The following is a 25,076-nucleotide window of genomic DNA, read 5'->3' as shown; positions in this document are numbered from 1 at the left end:
ATTTATAAAGATTTAAACACTACTTCTCAATACAAAGATAGTGTGTTCAGTTTTAAGAAAAATCAAGTAAAACTTATGTACTTAATTTCCTTCCTGGTTAAATTCCCCTTTTATTTTAAAACTACAAGTTTTTATCAGTTATGAGTATATGTTTTAAAAAGCTTATTTTTAACTCAAGATCATACAGCTGTAAAAGCAAGAAGTACTTAGTGTACCTAAAATCTCATCAGATTGATCTGTATTATACTTAACCACTGAAATGGAAAACTAAGAATATTAATATGGCAGCTTTGACATCACAACAATTGATGCAAATTCTAGGGTCTAACTTGATAATTCCTGCATGCTTCCCCCAGTGAAAGAGCGGAACTATTGTCATATTATAAGTGTATGTGTAGTTTAACCTTACTTCATTTTTGTAACAGGGAATTGTGACAAAGAACTGGAATTCATTTTCTAAAATAATACATCTTATGTGTCAATAAAGAGAAATAAGAGAAATCACAAGAATTAATGAGGTTGATTATAAAACAGAGATCTCAAAAGGATATTATCAACTCTAAAGCAAGTCAAATGTCAAACTTGGGTTAAAAGTAATTTCCAATACCGCATATATTCTTCCACACTTTGAGATAATCCCCTCTAGATTAATGTCTTCTTATCATTTTTCCCTTCTCAATATATTCAAAACATTTATCAATAGAAAAATCAAGTAGGCAGTTGAAACTAAGGTACTTTTGCAGACATGTAAGAAAATAAGCAGCCATATGCATGTGAAGTCTCTCTGGGCTAAAAGAACAACTTGTGTACAAAGCTGCATGTGTTGTTAAACACTGATCATATCCAATGGGTAAACAGTGCTCTTATACCAACAGGAGCAGAATGTCTCACAGCTACCTACCATACTAGCATTATTTTAGCATTTCACATCAGCAATATAGCCTCATAAACTCTTTTGGGATAAAGAAGTATTGGCTCGCAATTTGTAAAATAGGGGTGGTAATACCTAAAAGTCTGTAGCAGAAGAAAGAACTGAAACCACAGCACTTTCTCATCCATTCTAATCAAAATGTGGAAGGAATAATAGCTAAAAGGAAGAAATAAAAATCTATACTAGCAAATACTTTATAGAACAGACATTACAAACTGAATAAAAAGAAGAAATTTTGTTCCTGCAGTCTGTTTCTACAAAGCTTTAACAGCTTCATTTTCATTGTGACAGCATTTTGAACCCATGAAAGAACTTAAGAACTTGAACAAGATCCGTTCATTGGTTAACTGATACAAGCACTGACTGTAAGGTTTGGGTCTGACTTATTTTAGTACTAGTAATAAAACTGTAGTTTAATCCTCTGGGAAAAAAAAAAAAAAAGAAAAAGAAAAATCAATCATTTTACCTCCTCTCAAAGCATCTTTCCCCTTTGGATGCACGTGACATTAAAGGTTTCAAGTGTCATACTTGTAAACTGTTTGGAATTAAAGGATGTCTCTATGGAACTGCTATATTAAATGGATCCTGAAGTTGTTTATGATTTAAAAGATGGATAGGAATTAGGTACTGAAAGACCTAAAAAAGTGCAAAGGAAAAGAAATAGGCTTTTAAGCCTCTCAGAAATAAAACCCACTAGATTAAGAACTGTAACAATTAAGAGTTATGACTCCTTTAACATTAAACATGACTATTAGCCCACTACAGAAGTAAAACAAACAATTTTGCTTCTATAAATGCTATTTGTTAATAGCTGGTATAATGCCAACATAGAAGCTTCATTACACTTTAAATTATTAAAATAACACTTCTCTAAAAACTCCCTCACATCATCTTTCATGAAGTCCAGTGGGTTATAGATTAAAAGTCAGACTTGCTCAAAGCCACATACAGTGAAACCCCATTCTGGCTGTATTGTCTGGACCACTTTGCAAAATTAATGACAATAAACAAACTTGAAATTTCTTCACCAATGTTGGATTTCACTTCACTACTACATACATCAGTATGCTCAATTGCATCTTTGAGGTCAACAGCCCAAAAGAGTATTAGATAAATTTGCTTCACAAGTCACTCACAACATAGGAAACATAGGAGTGCCATGAGATGAAAGAAAAACAAACAAAAAAGCCCCCATGTTTGACACTTGTTCTTGGGGCATTTATTTTTTTTCCCTGTTAATTTTCATAATTTTCCTAACTATACAGCCATTTGGAACTGACATTTGTTTGACTTGTTTCTGAAGAAATCATGTCCATTATTCCCTTTATACTTCTTTTTATAGTACATGCTGTATATCTGATATTTGGGCTAAGAAGCTGGTGCTATTTCTATTATTTATAAATAATGTTTTTATTGCCTTTAATAAAGCTCTTAGTGAAACTAAGATTTAAATCACTTGCACATTTTCACCTGCTTTAAATCAAGCATCTGTTGGAAGGACTGGGTTTTGTATGCCACTTTCTGACATCAAGATTAGTCTTTGTAGGTACACAAAAGTTTGGTAAAATGAAGACCTTAGGACAGGAGTGCCAACAACTCACAAATCTATAAATAAGTGAACTTAAGGTGTCCTATAAACTTTTCAGATGTTTTAATGACATTTCTCTGCAAGTCATCTATGGAATTTTGAATATACCATTTTCAAATCCTTTGAGATGCCAACAGTAGGGTAGCACACTCATATTACACCCCTTTGCACAGCTGTTAAACACCTACTCTGTCACTGGGTTCTACTTCAGCAGTAGTAACCTTGGCTAAAGTTGATGTCCAGTTCCACTATGGTAGATCACTGCACATCACAACACATTCTGAAAAACTATACCTCTTCTCCTTTCATTATCAAGACTACAAAATATGCCTTAAGGAAGAGATAACTATTCAAACCCTATAAAGTGACATTTAAGTATCACTTAATGTTTAGGGAAAGCTAGTAAACTCAAAGTTACAGGACAGCAGCATCCTTAAATTAAGGTAAATAAATGCAACTACACTGCAGGTGTCTCTCCAGTGAACTATGATACACAACAAACAAGAAGAATATAGCAGATATTCTATAACTGCTATATTCCAATATAGCTCCACACTAAGTTATTTCAATAACAGGGGAGGGTATGTCCCCCTTATCCAGGGCCTCTAAGTTTGTTTTATATTTTGAGTGTTTACTGGAAATAAAGATATGCCATCAGGAGGAAATAACAACTGTAGTTGTTTTTCTCTCTGAAATGACAAAAAAAAAAAAAAAAAAAAGATGCTCCAATAAAGCCAGAAAAAAGAAAAATCTTACCATAGGGCCTTAATTGCTGAAGAACAAAAAGTATTTTTCTTAACAAATCCTTGCCCTTTCTTTTTCATCCCAGTCATTTACCATTCTTTCTCTCCTCATCTTCCTCCTCCCTTATTACTTGTACACAATAGGTAGCACACCTAGTAGAAAAATCAAGTAACTTTGTGAAGTGCATAACTCAGATGAGAAACACAAGAATTATTCAGTGAAATCACAGGCTAAAGTGCAGGAGTTTGTTTGACTAGCCATTCCCACATTGTAGCAAAAATTTTCTTCAAGAAGAGAACTAACTGATAAAAGAACTGTTGGATATCTGGTTATTGAATACCTATGCAATTTCAAACTAGCTTTATATTTAACACCCTATGCCCCGTACTTGAAAAGTATTTGTAGAAATATGGTGGGAAGATGCTATGGGGATAGATAATGCTACAAGTAAGTGTGGAGAAGTAAGTAGAAAAAAAATAGCAACTCATATTCTAAAGATCAGAATACAGAAGGCATGAGTGCTCCCTGAACCTCTTTGAAGTCAGAGATATTTGATGGGCCTTCTGTTCAGTGATCAAGCAGACAAACCAAGAGAATAGTAGTCCCATGAGGAAGAGTGGAAATCTATTTAGTTTGTTAAGATATAAATAAAAATTACAGGAACAACAACAGAAACCACTGAGGAGATGGATCTCAAATATTAGAGGAATTTTTGGAGGAATAACTTCCCCACCGTGACAGCCACTGTTACTTTGCTAACCTTGACAATGTTCAGGTGTCTAAAATGGTCCTTCCTCTTCGTTCACTAGATCTCTCAGGCATCCTTCCATTTTGTCACGAATTTCAACATAAGAAGTCTCTGGTTTTTGTAACCTAGAAGTACAGTAGTGCAACATCTCCAACTGGGCTTGCTCACAGTAATTTCAGGATTGGAATCTAGAAAATAAACTAACCTTAGATAGGCTGTCAGTCCATAATATTTACTGTGTAACAGGAATGAAATTAAGAGGCCTCTAAAAAGATACCTGTTTCAGTATGAATTTGCTAGGTTTAGACTTAAAAAATCATTACATATTTTCTGCCTCATAAGTGTTCACTTACTCTAAAGCCAAAGCTCCTCCAATTCTGAAAAGCACTTTTATTTCTCGAAACACTCCAGGAAAAGACAAGTATCAGTGAATTACAGCTTTGTAACTTACTAAGCTTGCTACTGACCCTAGCACACTCTTTAGTAGTTGGTACTAATGAGTGTTTATCACCAGAAAAGATGATGCGCTTCTAATTTCTTTGACATCTGTCCTATCAATCCTGAACACAACATTCCCAGTACCTAGATCCATGATCACACAGGTAGCTGAGCATATTATTGCTCAGGCAAATGTGCTGAGAATTCTCAGATGATGAACTATGCTAAGGCCACGTGTCAGAGGTGATGAAACTGATAATCCATCAGTAATTTTCTACCCACCACAACATCTCTGACCCATTGAACTAAATAAATGTATTTAATCACTGACTAGTCAACTGATCAGAAAGTGCCACAGGGTAAAGAGAGTGTCTTGACAAAGAGAAGACAGACACTACCTAAACCCTGTCACAACCAGAAAAAGTGTATCTTATTTCAGCATCTTACCCACAGAAACAGATTCAACCTGAAATCATATTATAACAGAAAAGTTTTGTTTATGACGAAGTACAAAACTGCTCTTGTAAGATTTTCCTTAAGAGAATAATCTTGGCAACACATCTCAGACTGTTTTTTCTTGTAAACAGATTAGGTTAAAACCACAAAAAAAACCCTCCAATCACTTCTGATGATTCATAGCCCAAATAACACACGATACAAACAAAGGGTGCTGCTTTCATAGCAGGTTTTTCAGCACCTTTCTGGATGATGTATTCTACTTCTGGTCTGACTGCTGCCAGCTTCATGACTAAGAAGAATGGCAAGCCAAATCTTGCACCCTTCACAGAAGTCTTAAGCAAACTTTTCCTGGCATGCAGAAAACTTGTAACATAGAAAGGGGTACTTTCCCCAGGTGTTCCTACGGCAAAACAATACGCCTCCCCAGCACTGAGTTATTAATGTCTCATTTTCCTCATGTTCTGTGTTGGCAGCCATGACAGAAAGCTTTGAACTTGTTTATTCACACTTGTTTAATCCTGTCTCCACACAGCACATCACAGCCTGTGGGGCTAGGAAGATGGATGAGTGAAACCAAGGCCACAAGGAGGTCAGGGTCATGGTGTCGCTGGATTTCAATAACTCCATCACTCACTGTAGCAGGCACTTCAGAGGTCACCTCAACTAAGGAGTTTGGGATAGGTGATGGAAAAAATGGCTGGCATTAATGTACACGTATTCCCCACAGTGGATGCTACATATGGAAACAAGTAGAGATCCTTACTAACACTGCCCCTTGAGTTCCTAGGGTTGTTTTTCGTCTACTTGGTTAGAAAAAGAAAAAAAAAAAAAAGGTTTTTTACAAATATCTGATAGGAATCACAGCAGAAGCGTGAAGGCTGAAGAGAAGACTACTAAAAATCAGAAAAAATTATCAACTTAGTATTTCTTCTGTAATTATTTGCATATGTATTGGACTAATGGAAAGAGATCAAAAAGAGTACACAATGTCATAGACTGGCTTTAGTATACAGTGAGAATGGATGGAAATACATACATTTCATACCCCAGTTGTAATGTGCACACTGTGTGCCTGACAAAGAAGCTTCTTTGAAGCACAGTGACAGATGACACTAAAACCCCAACAGTATCCATCACTTAAGAATTTTAATGTGCATCAATGATAGAGCCTACTTTTAAAAGATATGTTTATAGTGTATATGTATTTCACACATATATACACATATATTTTTATATATATAAATTATAATATATATAAAATATATATGATTGTTAAATAACTGTACAGTGTACAGATCCTAAACAATATTCCCAATATTTCATTGTAGCTTGAGAGTTCATATTCGCATAACTTTAGCAAATAAATGTGTTTTTAATAAATACATTGCACACTATATCCTGTTTGTTCACCAGTTCTGCATGTCACTCATAGGGACTTGATGTCATGCTGATACAAAACTGTTCCTTTCTCATAGCTCTTAACTTCCACTTTTTACATCCATTCCTCATAATGAAGCATTCTGCAAAAGCGAAATTCTTTCCAAGAGAGATGAAAATTAGTATTATTAGTATTATTTTTAAGCACATCTGCAGCACTGGAATAAAACAACTGGGAAAGGGGTATGATAAGACAGAAACCAAGTTCTCATTTGTTCAGTATGCAAGCATATAAAGAGAAAAGTGACATATAAACCTAGATCTGCACATATGTACAGTGTATTTATGGTAATGAGTCAAAATATTTTGATGAATGACAAAATTAGCAAGTAAATTATATAAAGAATAGTCAAAGGCAAGCTTTTATTCTAGCAAGTGAAAACAAGTCCTTACAATTTGACCAAGTTATTTGATAAGAAAATCCAGATAAAATCCAGGGCTCTGTCCCAAACTCCCCATTTCCAATTTCACAACAAATGTAAAAGCATGGGCTTCAGTGGAGATATTTAGACTAATGACATTGGTAGGGAAAGAAGTAATTCTACAACAATTTGCAGATCAAACTGTACCACCACCACTCATGTTTTTTCTTGGTTTGTTTTTTTTTTTTCCTGCTTTTTTAGAGGGTGAGGGGTGGGGTTTTTTTGGTTGGTTGGTTTGCTTTTTGCTTTGGTTTTGTAAGATGTCAATAATTCATAGAGACAAAGGAAACCTTTTTGTTTGGATTTCTGCAATTTCTTTCCCTATGGCCCACTTTCTGAAAAGTTCATTGATATGAAGTGCTCCCGGACGGTGGGGTGTTTCCACATCTTTCAGTAAGATTTATAGAATCAAAGTTTACGTAATACATATAAGATTTGTTAAAAGTCCAAAATTTACAGGAACTAATACATTCAGAATCAGATGTTGCTCAAATGGGAACACAATCTGAACAAAAGCATGATGAGTGTCACCTGTTTTTTATAGTAGGCAGAGGGAGGCAAATAAAATGAAGAATATCCCTCATACTCTTAAGATACCACCAATCAAAATATTTGGCTTCTGCTCCTGGTTCTGCAATCAACGTAATACATGAGTTCAAACAGATGGCTCTGAATCTCAAAGAAAACATGACTGATGTTTAGTATTCCCACCGCTGACTTTTAGGCATGCAACTCTATGAGTGGAATTTACAGGTTTTAATCAGGAAATTAAGTTGCTTGTCCAGGAGAATAAGAATTGTATATGTGCTAATTGAATGAATAGGGGCTATAACACATGTATCTTTAGCATCTAGAGTGACTTAAATCATGTTTCCCAGCTGAGTGTCCAAACTGCAGGCTACTTATCTCCCCTTCCAACAATCCAAAGAGTGAACATAATTTAATCAACCCAAGAATTAGACTACTTGAGGAAGACGTGATTTCTAGGTGCTGATCCTAAATTTGAAATATAAAAGAAATATATAAAAATGAGAAGACAGAAACAGCGTAGATGGAACACAAAAGCAAATACTTTAAAAAAATAATTTCAAGTTAAATTCTTTTGCCATTTACTCTTTAGTAACCAAGATACTTTGCTAGAAGAAAAAGCCATCCTAACATACCTTGAAAAGGTTCATTTAACTTTCCAGTTTATTTCAGTAACTTCTAATTTATACCCAAACTGTGCTCTCATATGGGCTTTGCTATCAACTTAACTTAAAAATATTCTAAATATTCTATACTTCAAGAGAAAAGAGGTGCAGAGAAAGAAAGGAAACTTAACTCTCTGTACACATCTCTTTCATAAAGACAATCTTGCAGTAAAGATAACAAGTATCTCAATGACTAAGGTCACAGTGCTTCACCCATACCAGCTACTTTCAACTACTACAGGTTTTCTACTACCTGTGTCTTTTTCAGATTCCAACCAAGAAAAACAATTGTACTTCCCCAGAATTCATGAGGGGAATGAGTCACTCGAAGTGTTTAAGCTCATGTGTTCTCCTAAACAGCATCTGTCACTATCCAAGGTAGACCGTTATGCTAGACAGACCAACTGGTGTGACCCAGTAGGGCATTATGCCACTGCCACCGATGTAAAAGAGGAAAGGTCTCCTGAAAACTAAGAAACAATAAAAATGTATCATTCTCAAAACTACTGTGTGACCACACTGCAACCAAAATCTCTATTCATACTAACAGCTGATAATATGAGTATTCCAAAGGCTGTATGTGCATGTAAAACCTGTGAAGAATTTGCATCTTCCATGGAAATAAATTGAAAGCTGTCCTGAGGACACCGATTTCTTTTATTTCTTTCATCATTACTAACTTCTTTCTTCCATATAAAATAAAAACTAAGTTTTTTATAACTACCTCAGTGGTGCTCTTCTGGACAAAACACAGGCACTTTTACATTATAAAGTTCCTGCACCTAAAGTTCCATTTAATATCCATCTCTGCTAAAAGACAAAGTGATCATCCTATTTTATCTGTCAGCTTTAGGCATTTATAATACTGTCAGTCACCAAGTGCACTACATATAGCACTGAATAATTACTTCCAAAAGTTGAAGTCAGAGAGTTGCAATGAATTCTTTTGTTCTTTTTCCACAGCTATGTTCTTCTAAATTATACTTGTGTGTGTACATGTATACAGCAGATGGGGAACTTTTTGCATATGCTAATAATTCAAAAGATTAACCAATGTAAATTCTTTTGCAAGACTGCTACTCACCTTATCCACTCAAGCCAGGGATATTTTTCCTCAGATTCTCATGTATGGATTAGTGTTTTGAGATTGTAACTGAAGCAGAATAACAATCAGTGAAATTATTTCCTTCCCACAAACTATGTTCACATGGTTTAACCTTGCTGGGCTGGTATTCTGTTCATAGGCTGACAGAAACTTGTTTCTTTCCCATTTATTTCATCAAATGATTTTGCATAACTTGCAAGAGGCAAGTTCAAGTCCAATTGGTAGAAGCAAAGTCCTCCAGCAAGATGCAGGTGGATTAAGAAATTGCCACATTTGAATGCCAAGGCCACCTTCTACTTTGGCATACAAGGTTAGGCAACAAGCCCAGCAGGACCAACAGGAGGATCACATTAAACAGGAAGAACTGGATGACATTGAAGACTAGTGTAGGAGACACTAGATGAAGTGGAATAATAGAAAGTGCAAGGTCATATGCTTTCAAACTGATCACAGGGAAGTTTACAGTAAAGTAGAAGCTCATCGGTTACAAATTACAGAGGAAGAAAAAGATCTGCATCAGATTACTATAGAATGACTATGAGCTACCAAATGCTTAAAAAGAGTTAAACGTGATCACAGGACTGGTAGGTAAGAGAACAGTGAAGGTAGTTATTAACATTAGTTCATAATGCACAGCATGCAAGTCTTGAAACATTATATGCAATCTACCCACCCATGTCTCAGAAAATGTATGCAGACTAGAACAGGTGAAGAATGACTACTAGGATCAAGCAAGTATTTTCCAAGAGAACACATGAGCTTTTCTTCTTTAACTTAGCAATAGTAGAGATAAGTGATACCACTGTGGCCTAGAAATACAAAGGAGAGAAAACAACTAAACTAAAGGAAAATCAGATCACAAGCAGCAGCATAAATAAACCATGTTTATGTTTATATTGGAAATACTAGAACTGTTTTTCTCACCACTGGAAGACCTAAGTTCCAAGTCAGTCTTCCAACAGAAACAGGGAACAGAGTGAGCTCAGGGACGAAGGGGAAAGCAATCAAACTACTTTTCAAAGTGCAGTTTGAAATATTTCTGAATAGAATTACAAAATACAGCTGTGTAGAATACAGGGGACTCAGTGATCCAGGGCTCCCAATTCTTTACATCTCTACATCCCTTTGTACAGTGGCAGACAGATCTATGAGACAGCAGAAAGTGACTGTGTATGCCTCCCTCCTCTAACATGATGAAGCAATTTCCAAAGTATCAGTATACATTCACCTCAGTGCCACTTGAGAAATTCAAGCAAGAGGAGTAGAACAAAACCACCACTTTATTTCCCACATAAATTCCAAATATTAAAAATTAGAAATTTATTCAAAGTATAACATCTGTGGGAGCATTTGAAGTGGAAGTATCACCAAAGCCATGATTAAATTTTAGTCCTCTAAGAACAGGAACAGGGCGAAGAACAATCTGAACAAAAACAGGGAAAAAAAAAATAAGGAAGAAGGATAAGGTTCTGGTGTTCTCAAACAAATATAATGATTAAGAGAATAAAAAAACTATATACACGTGTATATATATGTGTATATATAAAACATCCACCAATTTCACCCTAATAATTACTGTTAATTACCATAGTAACGAACTTTGTTAGAATTGAGATCATGCAACATTTGCAAAGGAATGGTCTGAAGTAGGGCTTCAAATGAGTACTTTTTTTTCAGCCTATCTGACATCGTAGAATAGTACATGACTGAAGCATATGTCAACAATAGCTAATATTTCAATTAACATTCAAATAGTGCTTATAAGCTTCTGAGCAAAAGGAACAGAGTTGTAAAAATGCAACATTATCTTGTTCTCCTTCATTTCCCAGATGAACTAAAAATCAGAGAAATGTCAACCAAAAAAAAATCAGTACATGACGACACGCACGCTAATAGATCAGCCAATAGCTGATCTCTTTCAAGGTTTCTCTAAGTCATCAGTAGTTCCTTAGCTGTCAACATTTTCTCAGGTAGAGCATTCAAAGATACTTAAACAGTAGGATTTGATTTAAAAAAGTAAAATCAAAGGCAAGGGGAAGAAGGAAGCCAATAAAGATCAAATGAGAAAATGTGCAATAAATTATTAGAAGTAGAATCAGATTGAGCACACCGCAAATAGCTTCTAAAAATGTGACACTGAAACTTCTCTGTTAGGTGGGGAAAAAAGTGTAGATCCTGGGCATAAGAATTCCAGAAATAAATTAGAGATCCTACAGAAAGCTTCTCTAACCATTTCTGGATGTGAGAAACTATTTCTGCTACAGAAATGCTGGGAATGCTAGCAGACTGTATGACTACACAGTGCATGAGAGCCCATTGCAAAGACATACTAACCTGTTCTGAAGGAATTAGTTCACATAATGGAACCAACTTCCAGCTGTTAAGGAAACTTTTTGCCAGGCTGGTGTACACTTCTTGGCACACATAACCAGCTGGGCTTAAGTGCTCACAGCAAACACTCTTCTGGTACCCAAGCATGCTTGTTTTGTGTGAACCTGCATATCTTTCTTTAGAGCTCATTGTGCTGTGAACACCTATCAAAAAAATCTGTTATAAGATGACCACAGTATGAAAAGAGCAAGAAAAAGAAAATGAAGAACAAGAACAAGGTCTGAAGAAACCTGCAGGCACTGTATAGTTTGATATTATGACTGAAATCATGTTAAATATCTTTGGATCTACCATCAGTGTGATAGCTCTTAAATGTGAGGAGTGATTAGCATTTTTAGCCTTGAACTAAACATTTAAATCTGCATGTCCAGGTGGAGCTCAAAGGATAAGAAATAAAGATGTAACAATGCAGTTATCGGTCTAAATCCTAGCAGGTGATGACAGGAAGCACTGTTTTTGTCCATGTTGAAGGCATCAATGCTGAAGCACAATCTTAAACAGTTTGCGAGAAATGTGTTAATGACAGGAGATACAGTTTAGCTTATCCTGATGAAGAGCATCTCTATCATAAAAATTCTAGTTCACTCTGGCTACTGGTACAAAAACCACACCCTCTCAAATATCTAGGTTTCTCATCCCAGGTGAATTCAGAAGCAGTAGAAAGACATCCTCAGCTAAAAGCTAAACTAATGAAGTAAATAATCAGAACTACTTTCTTGGCTCAAAAGGAAACTGCGATGAGACATCAGTCAGGTCTTGATTTATCTGATACGGCTTTACTCATTGGTATTTATTAACCTCTTTAATTTCTAATAGTAAGAATTAAATTACATCCTATACAGAAATGCTGTATTATGTAACGGTTTCTAACAATGGTATTCCCAATAGTTTCATCCTAATCCACAGAAATTGCTTACAGCAAGCTTCAGAAGTACAAAGGTTTGAAGTGCTCCCCCGCTTCTTATGAAATTTGCTTTTTCCTCAGATTATCTAATCAGACATAATTTTATTTATTTTATTCTACGAGGGGAATTTTATTTTCATTAAGTGTGCTGTGCTAATAGCCATGGTTTGGCTTCTTCTTAGAGAAATGTAGAATAAGAAAAAGCACAATGCTTTTCAATGTCCTGATATAGCTCATCCACAGGACCACAGTCTCCAGCATTTCAATTTCTACAATAATTACTTCTGTCTTGATGAGAGCAAAAGACTGCCAGCTCAGACAGGAAGCTTTTCACACTCTTGTTTAGAAGGATGAGCGTGAGAGGGGTGTAAGTAAATGAACAGGATGTACTGTCCACATGAGGGTAACCCCAAAGCAAATCAGACTTTGAAATTACCAGTAACGGATTTCATAACAATTTTTATATTTAAATCATATGTTGAACAGAAGTTAGATGAAAAAAATCATCCACCCATTTTACAGTCACATACATTGCGCTCTTTTTTTAATCCTATTTTACAGGTGGTCTTTATGCTGAATACCTCAAATGAAATTATTAACTCCATTATTATGAACATATTGCAGCCTTTTGCACATGCTCCAGCAAACAGTCATTAGCATCATGATACGCAGATGATTGCATAGCATATATTTCATACCTCCCAGCCTTTATTCACTGATTATTAAAACATATCTGGTTTATTGGTAAAATTACTATCTCCCATGTTTAAGATCTGGCTTATGCTTGCTTTGGAATACACCTGTGACTCTTCACACTAAACTCAGCATACTACTATAACCTCTCTTGTTACAGATAAAAACATAATTCAGTTTTGGATCTACCATAAACAGGATCATTTTGTTTGGAGAGTGTTCCAAAGCCTGCTATTCAAGCAATCTGTGACATATAAATAATGCAAGACCTCTTCTTTCTCCAAATGACTTCAGTTCAAGCACAGACTCAGAAAGATGGAAGCCCAAATTTATACTGCCATTACAAAATTCAATCTATTTCTGGTTCTCCAGTTGAATTATGACTCAGTCTTCCACTGTTTTCTATTAGCAACAACCCACACACTCCCACCCTTTGCCAACCCATGCAGAAAAGAATCTTATTTGTGAATATTCCTGAGCTTTATTCTTATATTAATATGGCAGCAAATCCCAGCTAATCTGAAAAGCTGCATGTTTTCTTTTAAAGGAAAGTAAGGTAGAAAATTGGTCTTTTTTCCCCTCCCTTGACCCCTGGCCTTTGAACCACAACCTCCTTGCCACTAAAGCGTTCAACACCTCATTTAATCTCCCCTCACTGCATTGGCACAGCACTGGAAAAGGAAAAGGGAAAAAAATAATCTAGGGACTTCATCAATTTTTCATGAATTTTCATTTAGGCCAAAGCCCCCTGTTACAGTGGTCGATAGATCAAGCTGCTGTCATATATTTAACACCTGGGGCTACAGCTGCTATCTCTGGGGGCTGCCGCTGTCTCAGGCTAGATCAGAGGCAGCCTGAGTCAGTGCGAGGACCCTCATGCTCTTTCACTTGCTTACATGTGGCACCCCAGTGCTTGTAACTGAAATCCTAGCTACAGTCACAATTGCAAATGTGTCTCCTGATATTCCCACTGGAAAACTCCACCACATAGGTTCAATTGTGTCAATTCGTACGTTGTGAAAAACCGTGCTTTTATTTTAAAACTTCTGGCTTTCAAATATGAAAGCAGTTTCATGAAAGATCAAACTATTTCAAGCCTACTTCCCCTTCTAAAATCCTCCCAAGAAAATCTGAGCATTGACATATTTCTATTAATGACAACACTTGTTCAGTTTCAATAAAAATATTCTAATACACAAAATCAAAAGAAATTTGTTTTACTCTTCTGAATACAATTCCTTCTAATTGTTTTAGGACTAGAACATCTATTTTTAATGATTTAACCATAAAACATACAAATACTACATCAGAATTTGCCACATACACAGGGGAAGAACAATTTTGCTACTAGCATTATTTTTTTCCTTCTGAGGAAGCTCCTACTGAAAAAAGTAACATACACAAAGCACACCATGCATTAACGCATTAAAAGAAGAGTGAAATAGAATAAGTAATATCAATCTTAAACTGTGCCTTCAAATACAAACTCCTATTTCTTCCTAAATGTCTTCTGGAATAAAGACTTTCTGAATTAAAGGCAAAAAAAATTCTAAAAGCACATTCTGTACTTTAATGATGTTTAAGTAACTTCCCAAATCACAGTTCTCCACAGTTTCACTGGCACAGAGCAATTTTTCTAAGGACATGTATCAGCACAAAAATATCTGCCCTTGATTGTACGCACATGCTCTGAATAGGCATGGATTTAAAAGCACACTTAAATGCTTTGGATGGGCTGGTACCTAAATTCATCATGTTTTGGAAAGGTGTTAACTGCTACTTGATCAAAAAGAGCTTAGGGACTTCAGCAACTCACAAAATATCACTCAAAAAACCAAAGGACAAAATGATTGCATTCAGGACGGGCCACACTATGCTCTGAATCACTGTATGCCCCAACTGAATTTCACTTAAGAGTTTTTCTTCTGTTTTTACACATAAATACGGACACATTAGAAGATTATCAATCCCACTGCTTTTGTGGCAGGTGCCCATGGAGGGGAAAAAACGGGGCGGGGGGTCAGGGAATGAACCAGTTAACACTGTTTTTCATCTGAATGTCTGAATGCATAAGCATGAACACACTTAACAGATACATAAAACCAATAAATATATCTTCATAAGTCATTCAAAAGTTGCAAGTGCACATTATTGGTGACTGACAATTTAATAAGCAAAGTAAAACAATTACTGATTTTTTCACTAAAACAGCAGATTCAACCATTTTAAACCTGTAAAAAGCAGCAGTATGTCTCTAATGGCACAATTTGAGGCCACCTACAGTCAGATAATAATCCAAAACCCTGTTGTCAGCAAAGGACAACTGTCCTTTTTCTGGTGATGAAAACAGCTTGGCTTAGTGTGAAAAAAGCAGTTTTCAACACCATTACAGATAGCACAAGTAAAACCCTATCACACACGGCTGTCCCGGCTCCCATGGGCAGGGCTGCAGTATCCAGGCAACTCAACAGTTTTCAGCAGCAGTTGAGAACAGGTGAATGAGGACTCACTGTTGACAACAGGCTGTCAGCAACGATTCATTTCCCTAGCGTGCAAGAGGGCTGCTACAGACCTGCCCGTCTTCTTCAGTCCAGAAATGCTGACATTAGAAAAAATGGTTAAAAGGCTTAAAATAACTGTTCTCTGAAAGTCACTTTAAAACTTGATTTAGAACCAAAAATCATACTAAAAAGTGTCTCAAAACCAAGAGAAATCAGGTAGTTTTGCTATCATCCTCCAAAGGATGCCTTTGATACACGTCAAGCCACGTGCTTTTTAAAACCAGTGAATATAAACCCAGCAGAATCTCTAAAATTAAGTAAACAAGCAATGTATGTGTTATTTACTTTTTTTTCTTTGATTAAGACCTTCCTGCAATCACAGCCACAGTATGGCCCAAGGAAAGACAAAACACTGTTGAAGTGGAACAGGAGTGCCTGCTTTAGACTGCTAAAACATTTAACTCAGGAATTCAGTCAGTTAAATTTCAAAGCTATGAAAACAGTAAAATAATCTGGTGTCAGATGCATGTTGCTATTGCAGAAACTTTGGCTAGGGTTTCAGATCTCAGGTTTCATGTTCTATGATCTGCTTTAAAATACCTCTGACAATGAAACACAGTTGTATTATTTTTAAGTCTTCTACTATCTCACATACAGTTCATGCATGACCTGCCACCAGCTACAGTGGTTAAAACAGTAACTCCAGAGACTGGGGATATTATAACAAGAGTCTCTCAGCAGTCAGTGAAGTAGGGATCAGTGAAAACTGATGAAATATAGCACACGTTTACATTTCAAAATAATCAGTCACTTTAATTTGATGACTCAAGGTTTAACTTGAATGATCTTCTGAACTTCAAGAGATACCTGAATCTCAACAGGATTGCAATAAAGATTTCAAAGTGTTTATGCCTCTCTCACAGGATTTTTCAGACGGTTTAAAAAACACATGTACAAAGACAGAAATAATCCAGTATGTTTATCTAGAGTCATACTCACGCAGGTTTCAGCCTTCCTTAAATTGGTGGTCTTCTCAATTCCTAAATACCTACCAAAACTGAGTAATATTGTGATGCCTTTATTGGCAGATATACATTAACTTGTGCCTTGAATGTGTGCCAAAACTGTTTTCTTTTTTTATTTGAAACAATTCTGAATCTAGGCTATGACAGGTGAAAGACAGTGAACAAGTCTGTTCTACTTGGCTTATACCACCATCTAAATATTAAAAAAAAATGGCATTTTTTGCAATTTGAGAAGACTGAAGCCTCAAGATCACATCACATTAGCTATAATAGTCTACAGACTACATCAGGAATAAAGATTTCTCTTCTGTGATTTTTATTTTTTTTTCCCCCTTTAAACCAACATACTTTCTAATGTGGACTTAAATCCATTCTTTATCAACTAAGCGATACAAGTTTGTGCTAAAGCCCTACTTCAGTCAAACACATTTTAGTGAAACTACTGCCACATGAAGAACTCTGGGGTAAAAACTGAAGTCCAGCAAGAGCACAGCATTCATAAATTTACTACAACACACCTCTGTGAAGATACACAGCTACCCTTAGTTGATATTCTGAATAAAAAGATTAGTGTTTATTCAACCCATATAACTAAGCAGCAAAAAATCATATGCAACAGTTGTATTTTATATATGATGAGCTTGTTTGCTATGTGAATATAATAAAGGTCTCTGCTAACTCTACTGGAAACAGATCATGCATGCCAGGTGGTCTCTGAAAGAGCCATGATGGCGTCTCTGTTAATACAAAGAGAATCGATAAAGAGTAAGGCTGCTCTGGATGATATGAGAAATGGCCAACAATTTCACTTGCCATTCACATAATGAATGAGGCCTGTATCAAGTTTATCATAGAGGAGCATATATTGAGGTTTCTAGCAGTACAGAACATGAGTCACCAAGATGCTGTCTGCTTCTGTTGAGGTAGCAGATGACTACATAAAGAGAAACAGACAGTGCACCTTATATTAAATGATAGGTATTTTTCCACATTAGTTTCAGTATAACCAACTTTAGTCATAATTTAAAAATTGGATTATTCTTCAGAGGAAGATTAGCCTTTGTCCATGTTTGTGCCAATCATGATTATACACTGGCTAAAACCTTGCTTCAGTACAAATCACTTATTCTGTGTGGTCACCGCTACTGTATAAACATATGTAAAAAAGCCTTGACTAAAAGCTATAGCTAATGACAAAATGCCATACGTATCTACATTTGTTATCTCCCAGACTGTTGAGTGTGTGCAAGTGCTAGAGGACAGCATAAAAGCAACTATAAAGTTTTACACAGTGCTAATCATATAAAACTACTCACATGCCACTTCCAGAGATGCATTGCGACTCACAGCTTCTCCAAGATAGTTCCTTGCTACGCAAACATAACTTCCTTCATCAGGTTTACTCCTGCGTCCGTGCACGATACGTAAGAAAAATAAAGATCCGCTGGGCAGCAGCATGCGGTGGGAGCGTGGATCATCCTTGTCCGTTTCCACTCGCTCTCCATCCTTGTACCACTCAATAGTAGGAGTTGGCCGTCCTTCAGCTTTACAGTTCAGAGTTGTTGGCTCTCCTTTAGAGACTATCACATCTGAAGGATGCTCAACAATCCGTGGTGGAAAGTCCTCCTGGCGGAGACGGGATCCTAGAGAAAAAGAAAAGGAGAGAGGGCTTTAGGCTTCATAAAGAGTTCTCACAAGTTACTCTTAATGGCACAAAAATTTTCAAAAAAAAAAAAAAAGAAAATATGAAAACCTGTACACATCTGATATTGTTTTGTCTGATATCAGAGACTGTATCAGACATTTTCAAACCTAAAAACCTGAGTTGGACTACAGATATACACCTCTAAGGCATTATCAAATCCATACCGCCTGCAGACTGGGCTTAAAGGAGGATCTCTTACGCATACATGCATGGCAATCTTTTCCTTGTTCCAATAATCTTTTTATTTACATTTGCTTCTAGATTCCTCTGTGCTTCCGGATTCCACTCCTGGCTCCTGCTCTCCCATCTTTTCATCTGCCAGACTCAACAGATCGACATCCAAACCCACTGTGTCTTCCCACCCACTGGTATATGTACACTTTGTATGCCTTTTCCACTGGCAGCCCAGGTATGGAAACAGAAGGGGGGGGGGGGGGGGGGGAGAAACCAAAATAAACAATCCCAAACCAAACAAACAAAACACCACAACTGAAACCTGAAAAGTATTCCTTCCTTCATAGGTTTCTAGTACAACTGTTGGCAACAGTAACTGTTCAAAGTGTCTGAAATAATTCATAAGCTTCATTTTATTTGGAAATCTCAAATGTCAACTGCACTTCAGAAATTTCCAGTGGATTGCATGCATACACACACACATACAAATACAATATAGGCATGCATGTGCCTGAAAGTGCATTGCAAACACCAGTGTCTCGGAAATCTTTATAGGTCCTTTTTCTTCTCTCCACATTCATCCTTTTCTTCACTTTGCTTTTTGGTGTCCATTATCTTTTATCTGCAAACGTACTTTCTAACCCACTTGCAGTATCCCTAAATTCCTACCAACACTGCATCACAACCGTGATGACACAGTTATTGAAAGCTGAACATCTCCAGCATTTCTACACAGTGTATCTAACCAGGGATATGGAACCCTAGATTATCCCTGAAAGTGATGCAGGGGCTCAGTCTGAGTGCAGCATACCTTGGAAAGAATGTGGTTATACTTTTTCCACTTAATTTTTTTTCAGTACTGAAGATTAAGAAAAGAAATTACTCCCTCTATCACTGCAAAGTAATACAACCCAAAGCACCTTCTTCTTTCAATTGCCCATCAGAATACTGTTTTTCACTTTACAATGCTGATGATGAATATGCCATCATTAAGCCTTCATAACTAACAGGAAGGACTACTAGGTATTGATAATATGAAGTTTCTACAATACGAATTTTGTGCCCTCCACAATAGCAACTTTGTGCCTTGTCCTGGCCTTTCCTGTGCAGCCACTTCAACACACTGTTCTTCTGCCTTTCTGTATTTCCTTTACACTTAGTTGCCTTCCCACTGCCTGGGGCGGGGAAGAAGCAGAGCCTGAACATTGTCCTCCACCTTCTCCAAACAAAGCCTTACCCTGTCACTCAAGTCCTGGAATAAGGAAGAGAGGTGCTAGCAAGGAGGAGCCAAATTTTGCAATACTCTTTTTCTGAAAAAGATAATTCTTTCACAATTATTATGCTCCTCATTACAGCTATTAACAGACAAGTTGTAGAGATGAGTAAATGCAAGAAGTGTCACCCAACAGAAAACCAAAGCCTAGCACTCTTAACTTCAGCACCAATCATTCAGATATAGTTCATTACTGTATATTTAATTAGACTATATTAGCCTGACAAACAGGTTCTCTGCAACATTACCGTAGTTCATGCCTCTACATTGCTTCTCATAAAAATGAAGTCAGCTCTCCATTTCCACAAAGCCACTATGCAATCTCTACCTTAAGAGTAATGCGCTCTGTGCATGTGTACGCATGCGTGTAATATAGACGTATATCTTCACAGAAAAAGGCATTTGGCAATTCTCCTTCTAGTCGACCTAGGCCACCACCTTTCAAATATCAAGGAAAAGTCTTTTCATTTATTGCACTTCACCCTCCTCCAGTTTTAATTTATTAGCTTCACATTACTACCAAAAGTTGATTTCCCCTATTAAGCCTACTCTTTATATAAGCAGCTACAAAGCCCATGGTCTGTCATACATGAAAAGTAACAGCACAGACTAAATTCATAGCCATTTCATTCATTTCTCAAGTCACCAAAATGTTCATGGCTACTAGTGGTGGTTAATAGCAAAGCTAATAATTTTATTATAACTACTGAGCAATTTTAAAGAAAAAACAATATTGTATCAAGTTTAAATGTTAATATTGTGATATGGTATATCATAATACAGATCTCAGAATTGCTTTCAAGAACCTCCTCAATACTTTCTCTTCCTTTCTGACTTTATCTCCACCTGTCATTGCTTGCCACCAGTGATTCAGCTGTCTGACACACCATTTATTTGCATCTCTTCACCTCTTTTCCAGCTTTATCCTATCTGACTTTCTACATACAGAAAAGCTCGTCCTCAGTTGATCTCTAAGGCTACTATTCCTTTTATATCCTTTCTGAAGGTTCACATTCTGATTTCTTTAACATTCCCAAAAGACACAGCTTTAATACACTTGGATATAAAAGACAGCTAGATTTTCAGTAACAGAACTAACAGCCATTTAACACTATGCATAGCATACATCATCTCTACTACAGAGCTGACACCTACTATTCTATCCCCCCTACCATTCTCATTTTATTGCTGTGCAAATGGAAGTTTAAAACACAATGTGATGTATTCCATTGTGTCATACATTTGAAACATTTTCAGTTCAATAGTTCCAATAGGTCATGCTTAACAGGTGTATTATATATTTAGTTCAGAAAAAAAGTAATGCCTGAAAGACAACTGAACTTGAAAAGACAAGTTCATAATATATGCTTTACTATAAAATAGTAGTAGAATAAAGAAACATCAACCAAAAAAAAAAGTCATACTGACATTTCAAAGCTTATGCCTGCTACAAGTGAAAGCAATCAATATTGTGTCTGAGAGATGATTAGCTTGTTCTGTGCTTTTGATACCATTTTCAATGCATTCCTTATAAGAGTTTTGCCAACAACACATGTTCTCCCTCAGACAGTGCAAAAAGGCCTTTTTATCAGGAAAAGAAACAGCAAAACTGTAATAGAAAAAAAAATAATAATCTGCTGCAACAGAAGGTAATAGATGCAGGAAAGAAAAGGCCTGAATATGTTTGGTTTTACTTATAGGACAGCTCTGAAGATATATTTTAATGCCAAAGAACCTTCTTTAATTCTAGAATCTTGGGTTATTTTCACTGTACAAAATAAGAAAAAAAAAATCTGAAATTAAGGTATTAAAATCACAATGAAAAAAATACTGTGCTTTAAGGACAGGATGGATAACTACAAAAGTGTCTGCAGAATCTTGTCTGGCTATGTAGGATCTGCCACATGGCCAGGCTTGGTTTTGTTGGGGTTTTTTCCCCCTTATGCAGACTCTACCACTTCTGATTGAGATAACATTAAGCTTGAAAAAAGACACTCCTGCAGCTACTTAGTTAAATCTACTGAAAGACAGTCACAGTTAACTGTTCATTTTCCTGCTTCTTCATATGCCTTGTTCCACTTAGGAAGTACTTATCAGAAACACTTATTACACATATCTGTTAGATATAATGAATAAGTATGTTGCTTTCACTACCCTTTTAACCACAGAATTGACTGAAAGCAAGCAGAGATCTCAAATAGAGATCCAGTCAGTCACATCCTAGTTTGAACAAAAGATAATGTACAAAAAATTCAAGATAATGAGAAAACTCAACTGGAGTACAGGCTGATGCACTGGCATCAGGCTGATTATCCTAGATGCATTCCTCTAGGCAAAGTGACATGGTAAAGATTACATTTCAAAAATTTATGCTTTACAATCTCTCCCCCTCCCCTGAGATTTGGCAGATGGGAACAGACTCCAGTGATATGACTGTTTCCAAGATAAGGATTTTGTTCAAAGCTGCATCAGCTATGACACAGTCCTCTGAAAGCTTTTCCTCAAGCAAAATTAATCCATTAAGCAACACATCCTGACTTCCCCAGGACATGTATCTGCAGATAAGCCACCTTTCCTATAGTGCATGTCTGCCAAGAAGGGATAGCAGGCAACACTGACAAGAGAGATCAATAACTGTCATTAAAAACATTTGACCAAATCTTATTAGAAGGCTGATTCTATTAAGTTTCTCTTGTATAAAACTGTGACTTTCCTAAGCGAGGTGTAATCAACTTTAATTGTAAAGAAATAGCAGACATAAAATTCTGATTTTTTCTTTTGTTTTTTTTTTTTGTTTTTTGTTTAGTGTGGAAAATAATGCAGTATAAGCACTGTATTCCTTGTATTAAAGTATTTCAGGGGAAGCATCCCAAAATTGCCATAAAGACTTCATGGAAACTTACTCTAATTCACTTCAAATTTTTTCTCATCACACACCAACATACAAGTGTCACGCTTCAATTTTTTTTTTTTTTTTTTTTTTTTTTTTGGCAGGGGGTAGGGTGGATAATTAAAAAAAACTAATCTGCATTACCGGCCAAAATCAGAATAGCCAGCACAGAGCAGAACAGTTCTGTGCTGGTTTTAATAGTGTAAATTGCATCTTGATTAAGAAGTTTTCTAATGGATCACTTCTCATCTAAAACAAAACAAAATCTACCTCCCTTCCTTTTCATACAGCACTTCTCAGAAATACATTAGGACCACCCATATTACAAATAGGTTAGCTACATTCATTAACCTTACATTTCAATGCTTGTGCTTTCTTTGCTTTGTAACTTTTTTTGCAGAGTCTTGCCACTCTTCAAAAGCTCTTGCATTCCAGCACACTGCTTGTGGTAGAACATAGCATCTTGGGGATGAATTTGAGAGGAGGAGTGAGTAGCAGCATGATATCCCCAAAAACTGGTGTATTGATTCACAGGCAAATGAATAATTTTTTCCCCAGGTGAAAAGTGGTGTTATAAATACAAGGCACTTCAATGAGAAAGTTACATTGATTTGTTTGTTGCAAAGCAGTATGATTTAGAGTTCAGTCAAGAAGTAAAATATCTACCATAGCTATGCTCCCTGGAAGCAGATAACAGATAGCTCTTTACTTAATAACACGTCAACCCTCCCCGCACACAGACACAGCCCCTTCCCCCCCAAAAAAAGCAACAAACGAAAACCACCCTTACTTATAGGTTTTCTCTCAAAAAAGCTCTGGCTTTTGAAATTAAAACAGCTGTTCCAATTCAAATGTGGGTTTCATTCACGTTTACTGAGTCTAAACAATGAGATGATAAAAATCATTTAAAAAATAAAGATAACAGGAGAGAAGAGGAATACTTTCAGCTACGAAAAGCAGAACAAATTAAAAGGTTTATGTATATATATGTCTTTGTATTTATGTGCTCTGGGAAGAAACATACCATGTCTATATTTATATATAAAAATGTACACAGATAGACTGTGCACACACGTATGTGCCAGATGACCTCCAGAGGTCCCTTCTAATCCAAATTATTCTATGATATTTACACAGCATGTAACAAAAGCATCAAACAGAGAGCAAGAGGTTTTTTTCTCTCTTTTAATCCAGTAGAGCTCAAGCACAACAGCTCTTCCCTTGGGAGCCTTTCAAAACCACTCTGGAATTTAGCAAAGCATAAGTGTATGCCTAACTCTACCAAACATCTTTTGACTCCTTTTCAGGTCAAGGATGGAAGGAAAACCAACAGACAGTGTTTATAGACAGCACAATAACTTATTATACAACTACCATATTTTCATCATAGCACTGGGGAACTAACAATGGGTTCTTATCAGCCAGTCAAAGGGAAGCTTTTCATCTTGCCACATACCACTGTAAAAACCAATGACTAATTAGGAGCAAGTAAATTTTATACTTTTACATAGAACGGTTGATAACCACAGGCTCTCCAAAGTCTAAAACTTTCTATTGATAGATGATAATGGCCATCTAAGACATTATTAAAAAATAAATTATTTAAAAGCTTTAAAAATGAGTAAACATGAAAACGCATTGATTTTAACAGTATTAAACTGAAACAACAGCTGTAAAAAATAAAAAGCTTTCAAATGACAATCTGGTCCAGATCCCTTCAAGAATCATGTCTCAAATAGCTATCAGATTAGGATACAATTGCCACAATCTGTGAAATCAGACTAACTTTGTAAATAAAGTGTTATATAAACTCCACAAAAATCAAAGAAGGTGGTTCTCCAATTAAGAACTTTCAACCCATCTTCAAAAAGCCTCTTCAAATAATCTTAAAACTATCTGACCTTTAACTATCATATAAATATTTTGATATACAAGTCAAAATTTTCAGTGTTGCACCATTAGAAACAATTACAAATCTTGTTTGTATTTTAGTTCTGATTAATAACTCAGCTTTACTCCACAACACAACTAATATAAATTTTGACAGTATTTTTAGGTAAGTTCTGACACCATTTACAGAAGACTATACACAGAGCTACTTCAGCCAAGGAAACTTACTTTCACATGTCTTCCTTCATCTTCACACTCATGACAACCTCTCTAGTGTCACTAACAATCCAGTATCATAAAACCTGAAAACAAAAAGTCTGATATCTCACAGCTAGACAAAAAAACTGAAGTGGCAAATAGACAGACATATCTCCAGGTAGTTCAGATAATATGAGTTTTGCAAATCAGAAGCAATACAGTTTGGTGCACTCAGATTTCAACAAAGCTATCCTCACATAGAACAACCTAGAAAAATCCTACTCAAATTAGCAGATGTAAACAACTACACATTTTGCACGTTATGGAAATTGTCTATGATTTTAAGTATTACAAAAAGAACATTAGA

At 36.1% G+C, this 25,076-nt stretch overlaps 1 protein-coding gene across 20 annotated transcripts in view; it reads right to left on the bottom strand.

Annotated features, from left to right (window-relative positions):
• Window positions 1–25,076, bottom strand: part of ROBO2 (roundabout guidance receptor 2) — a 945,132-nt gene that overhangs the window by 412,082 nt on the left and 507,974 nt on the right. For all 20 annotated transcript variants that reach the window (XM_069785365.1, XM_069785369.1, XM_069785356.1 and 17 more), the window contains exon 2: window positions 17,896–18,222. In XM_069785365.1, the coding sequence (XP_069641466.1) occupies window positions 17,896–18,222 (327 nt within the window). The remainder of the gene's footprint in view (window positions 1–17,895; window positions 18,223–25,076) is intronic.

The sequence above is a fragment of the Haliaeetus albicilla genome, chromosome 6 (genome assembly GCF_947461875.1).
Source record: "Haliaeetus albicilla chromosome 6, bHalAlb1.1, whole genome shotgun sequence".
Lineage (NCBI taxonomy): Eukaryota > Metazoa > Chordata > Aves > Accipitriformes > Accipitridae > Haliaeetus > Haliaeetus albicilla.
This window is presented reverse-complemented; position numbering and strand designations above follow the sequence as displayed.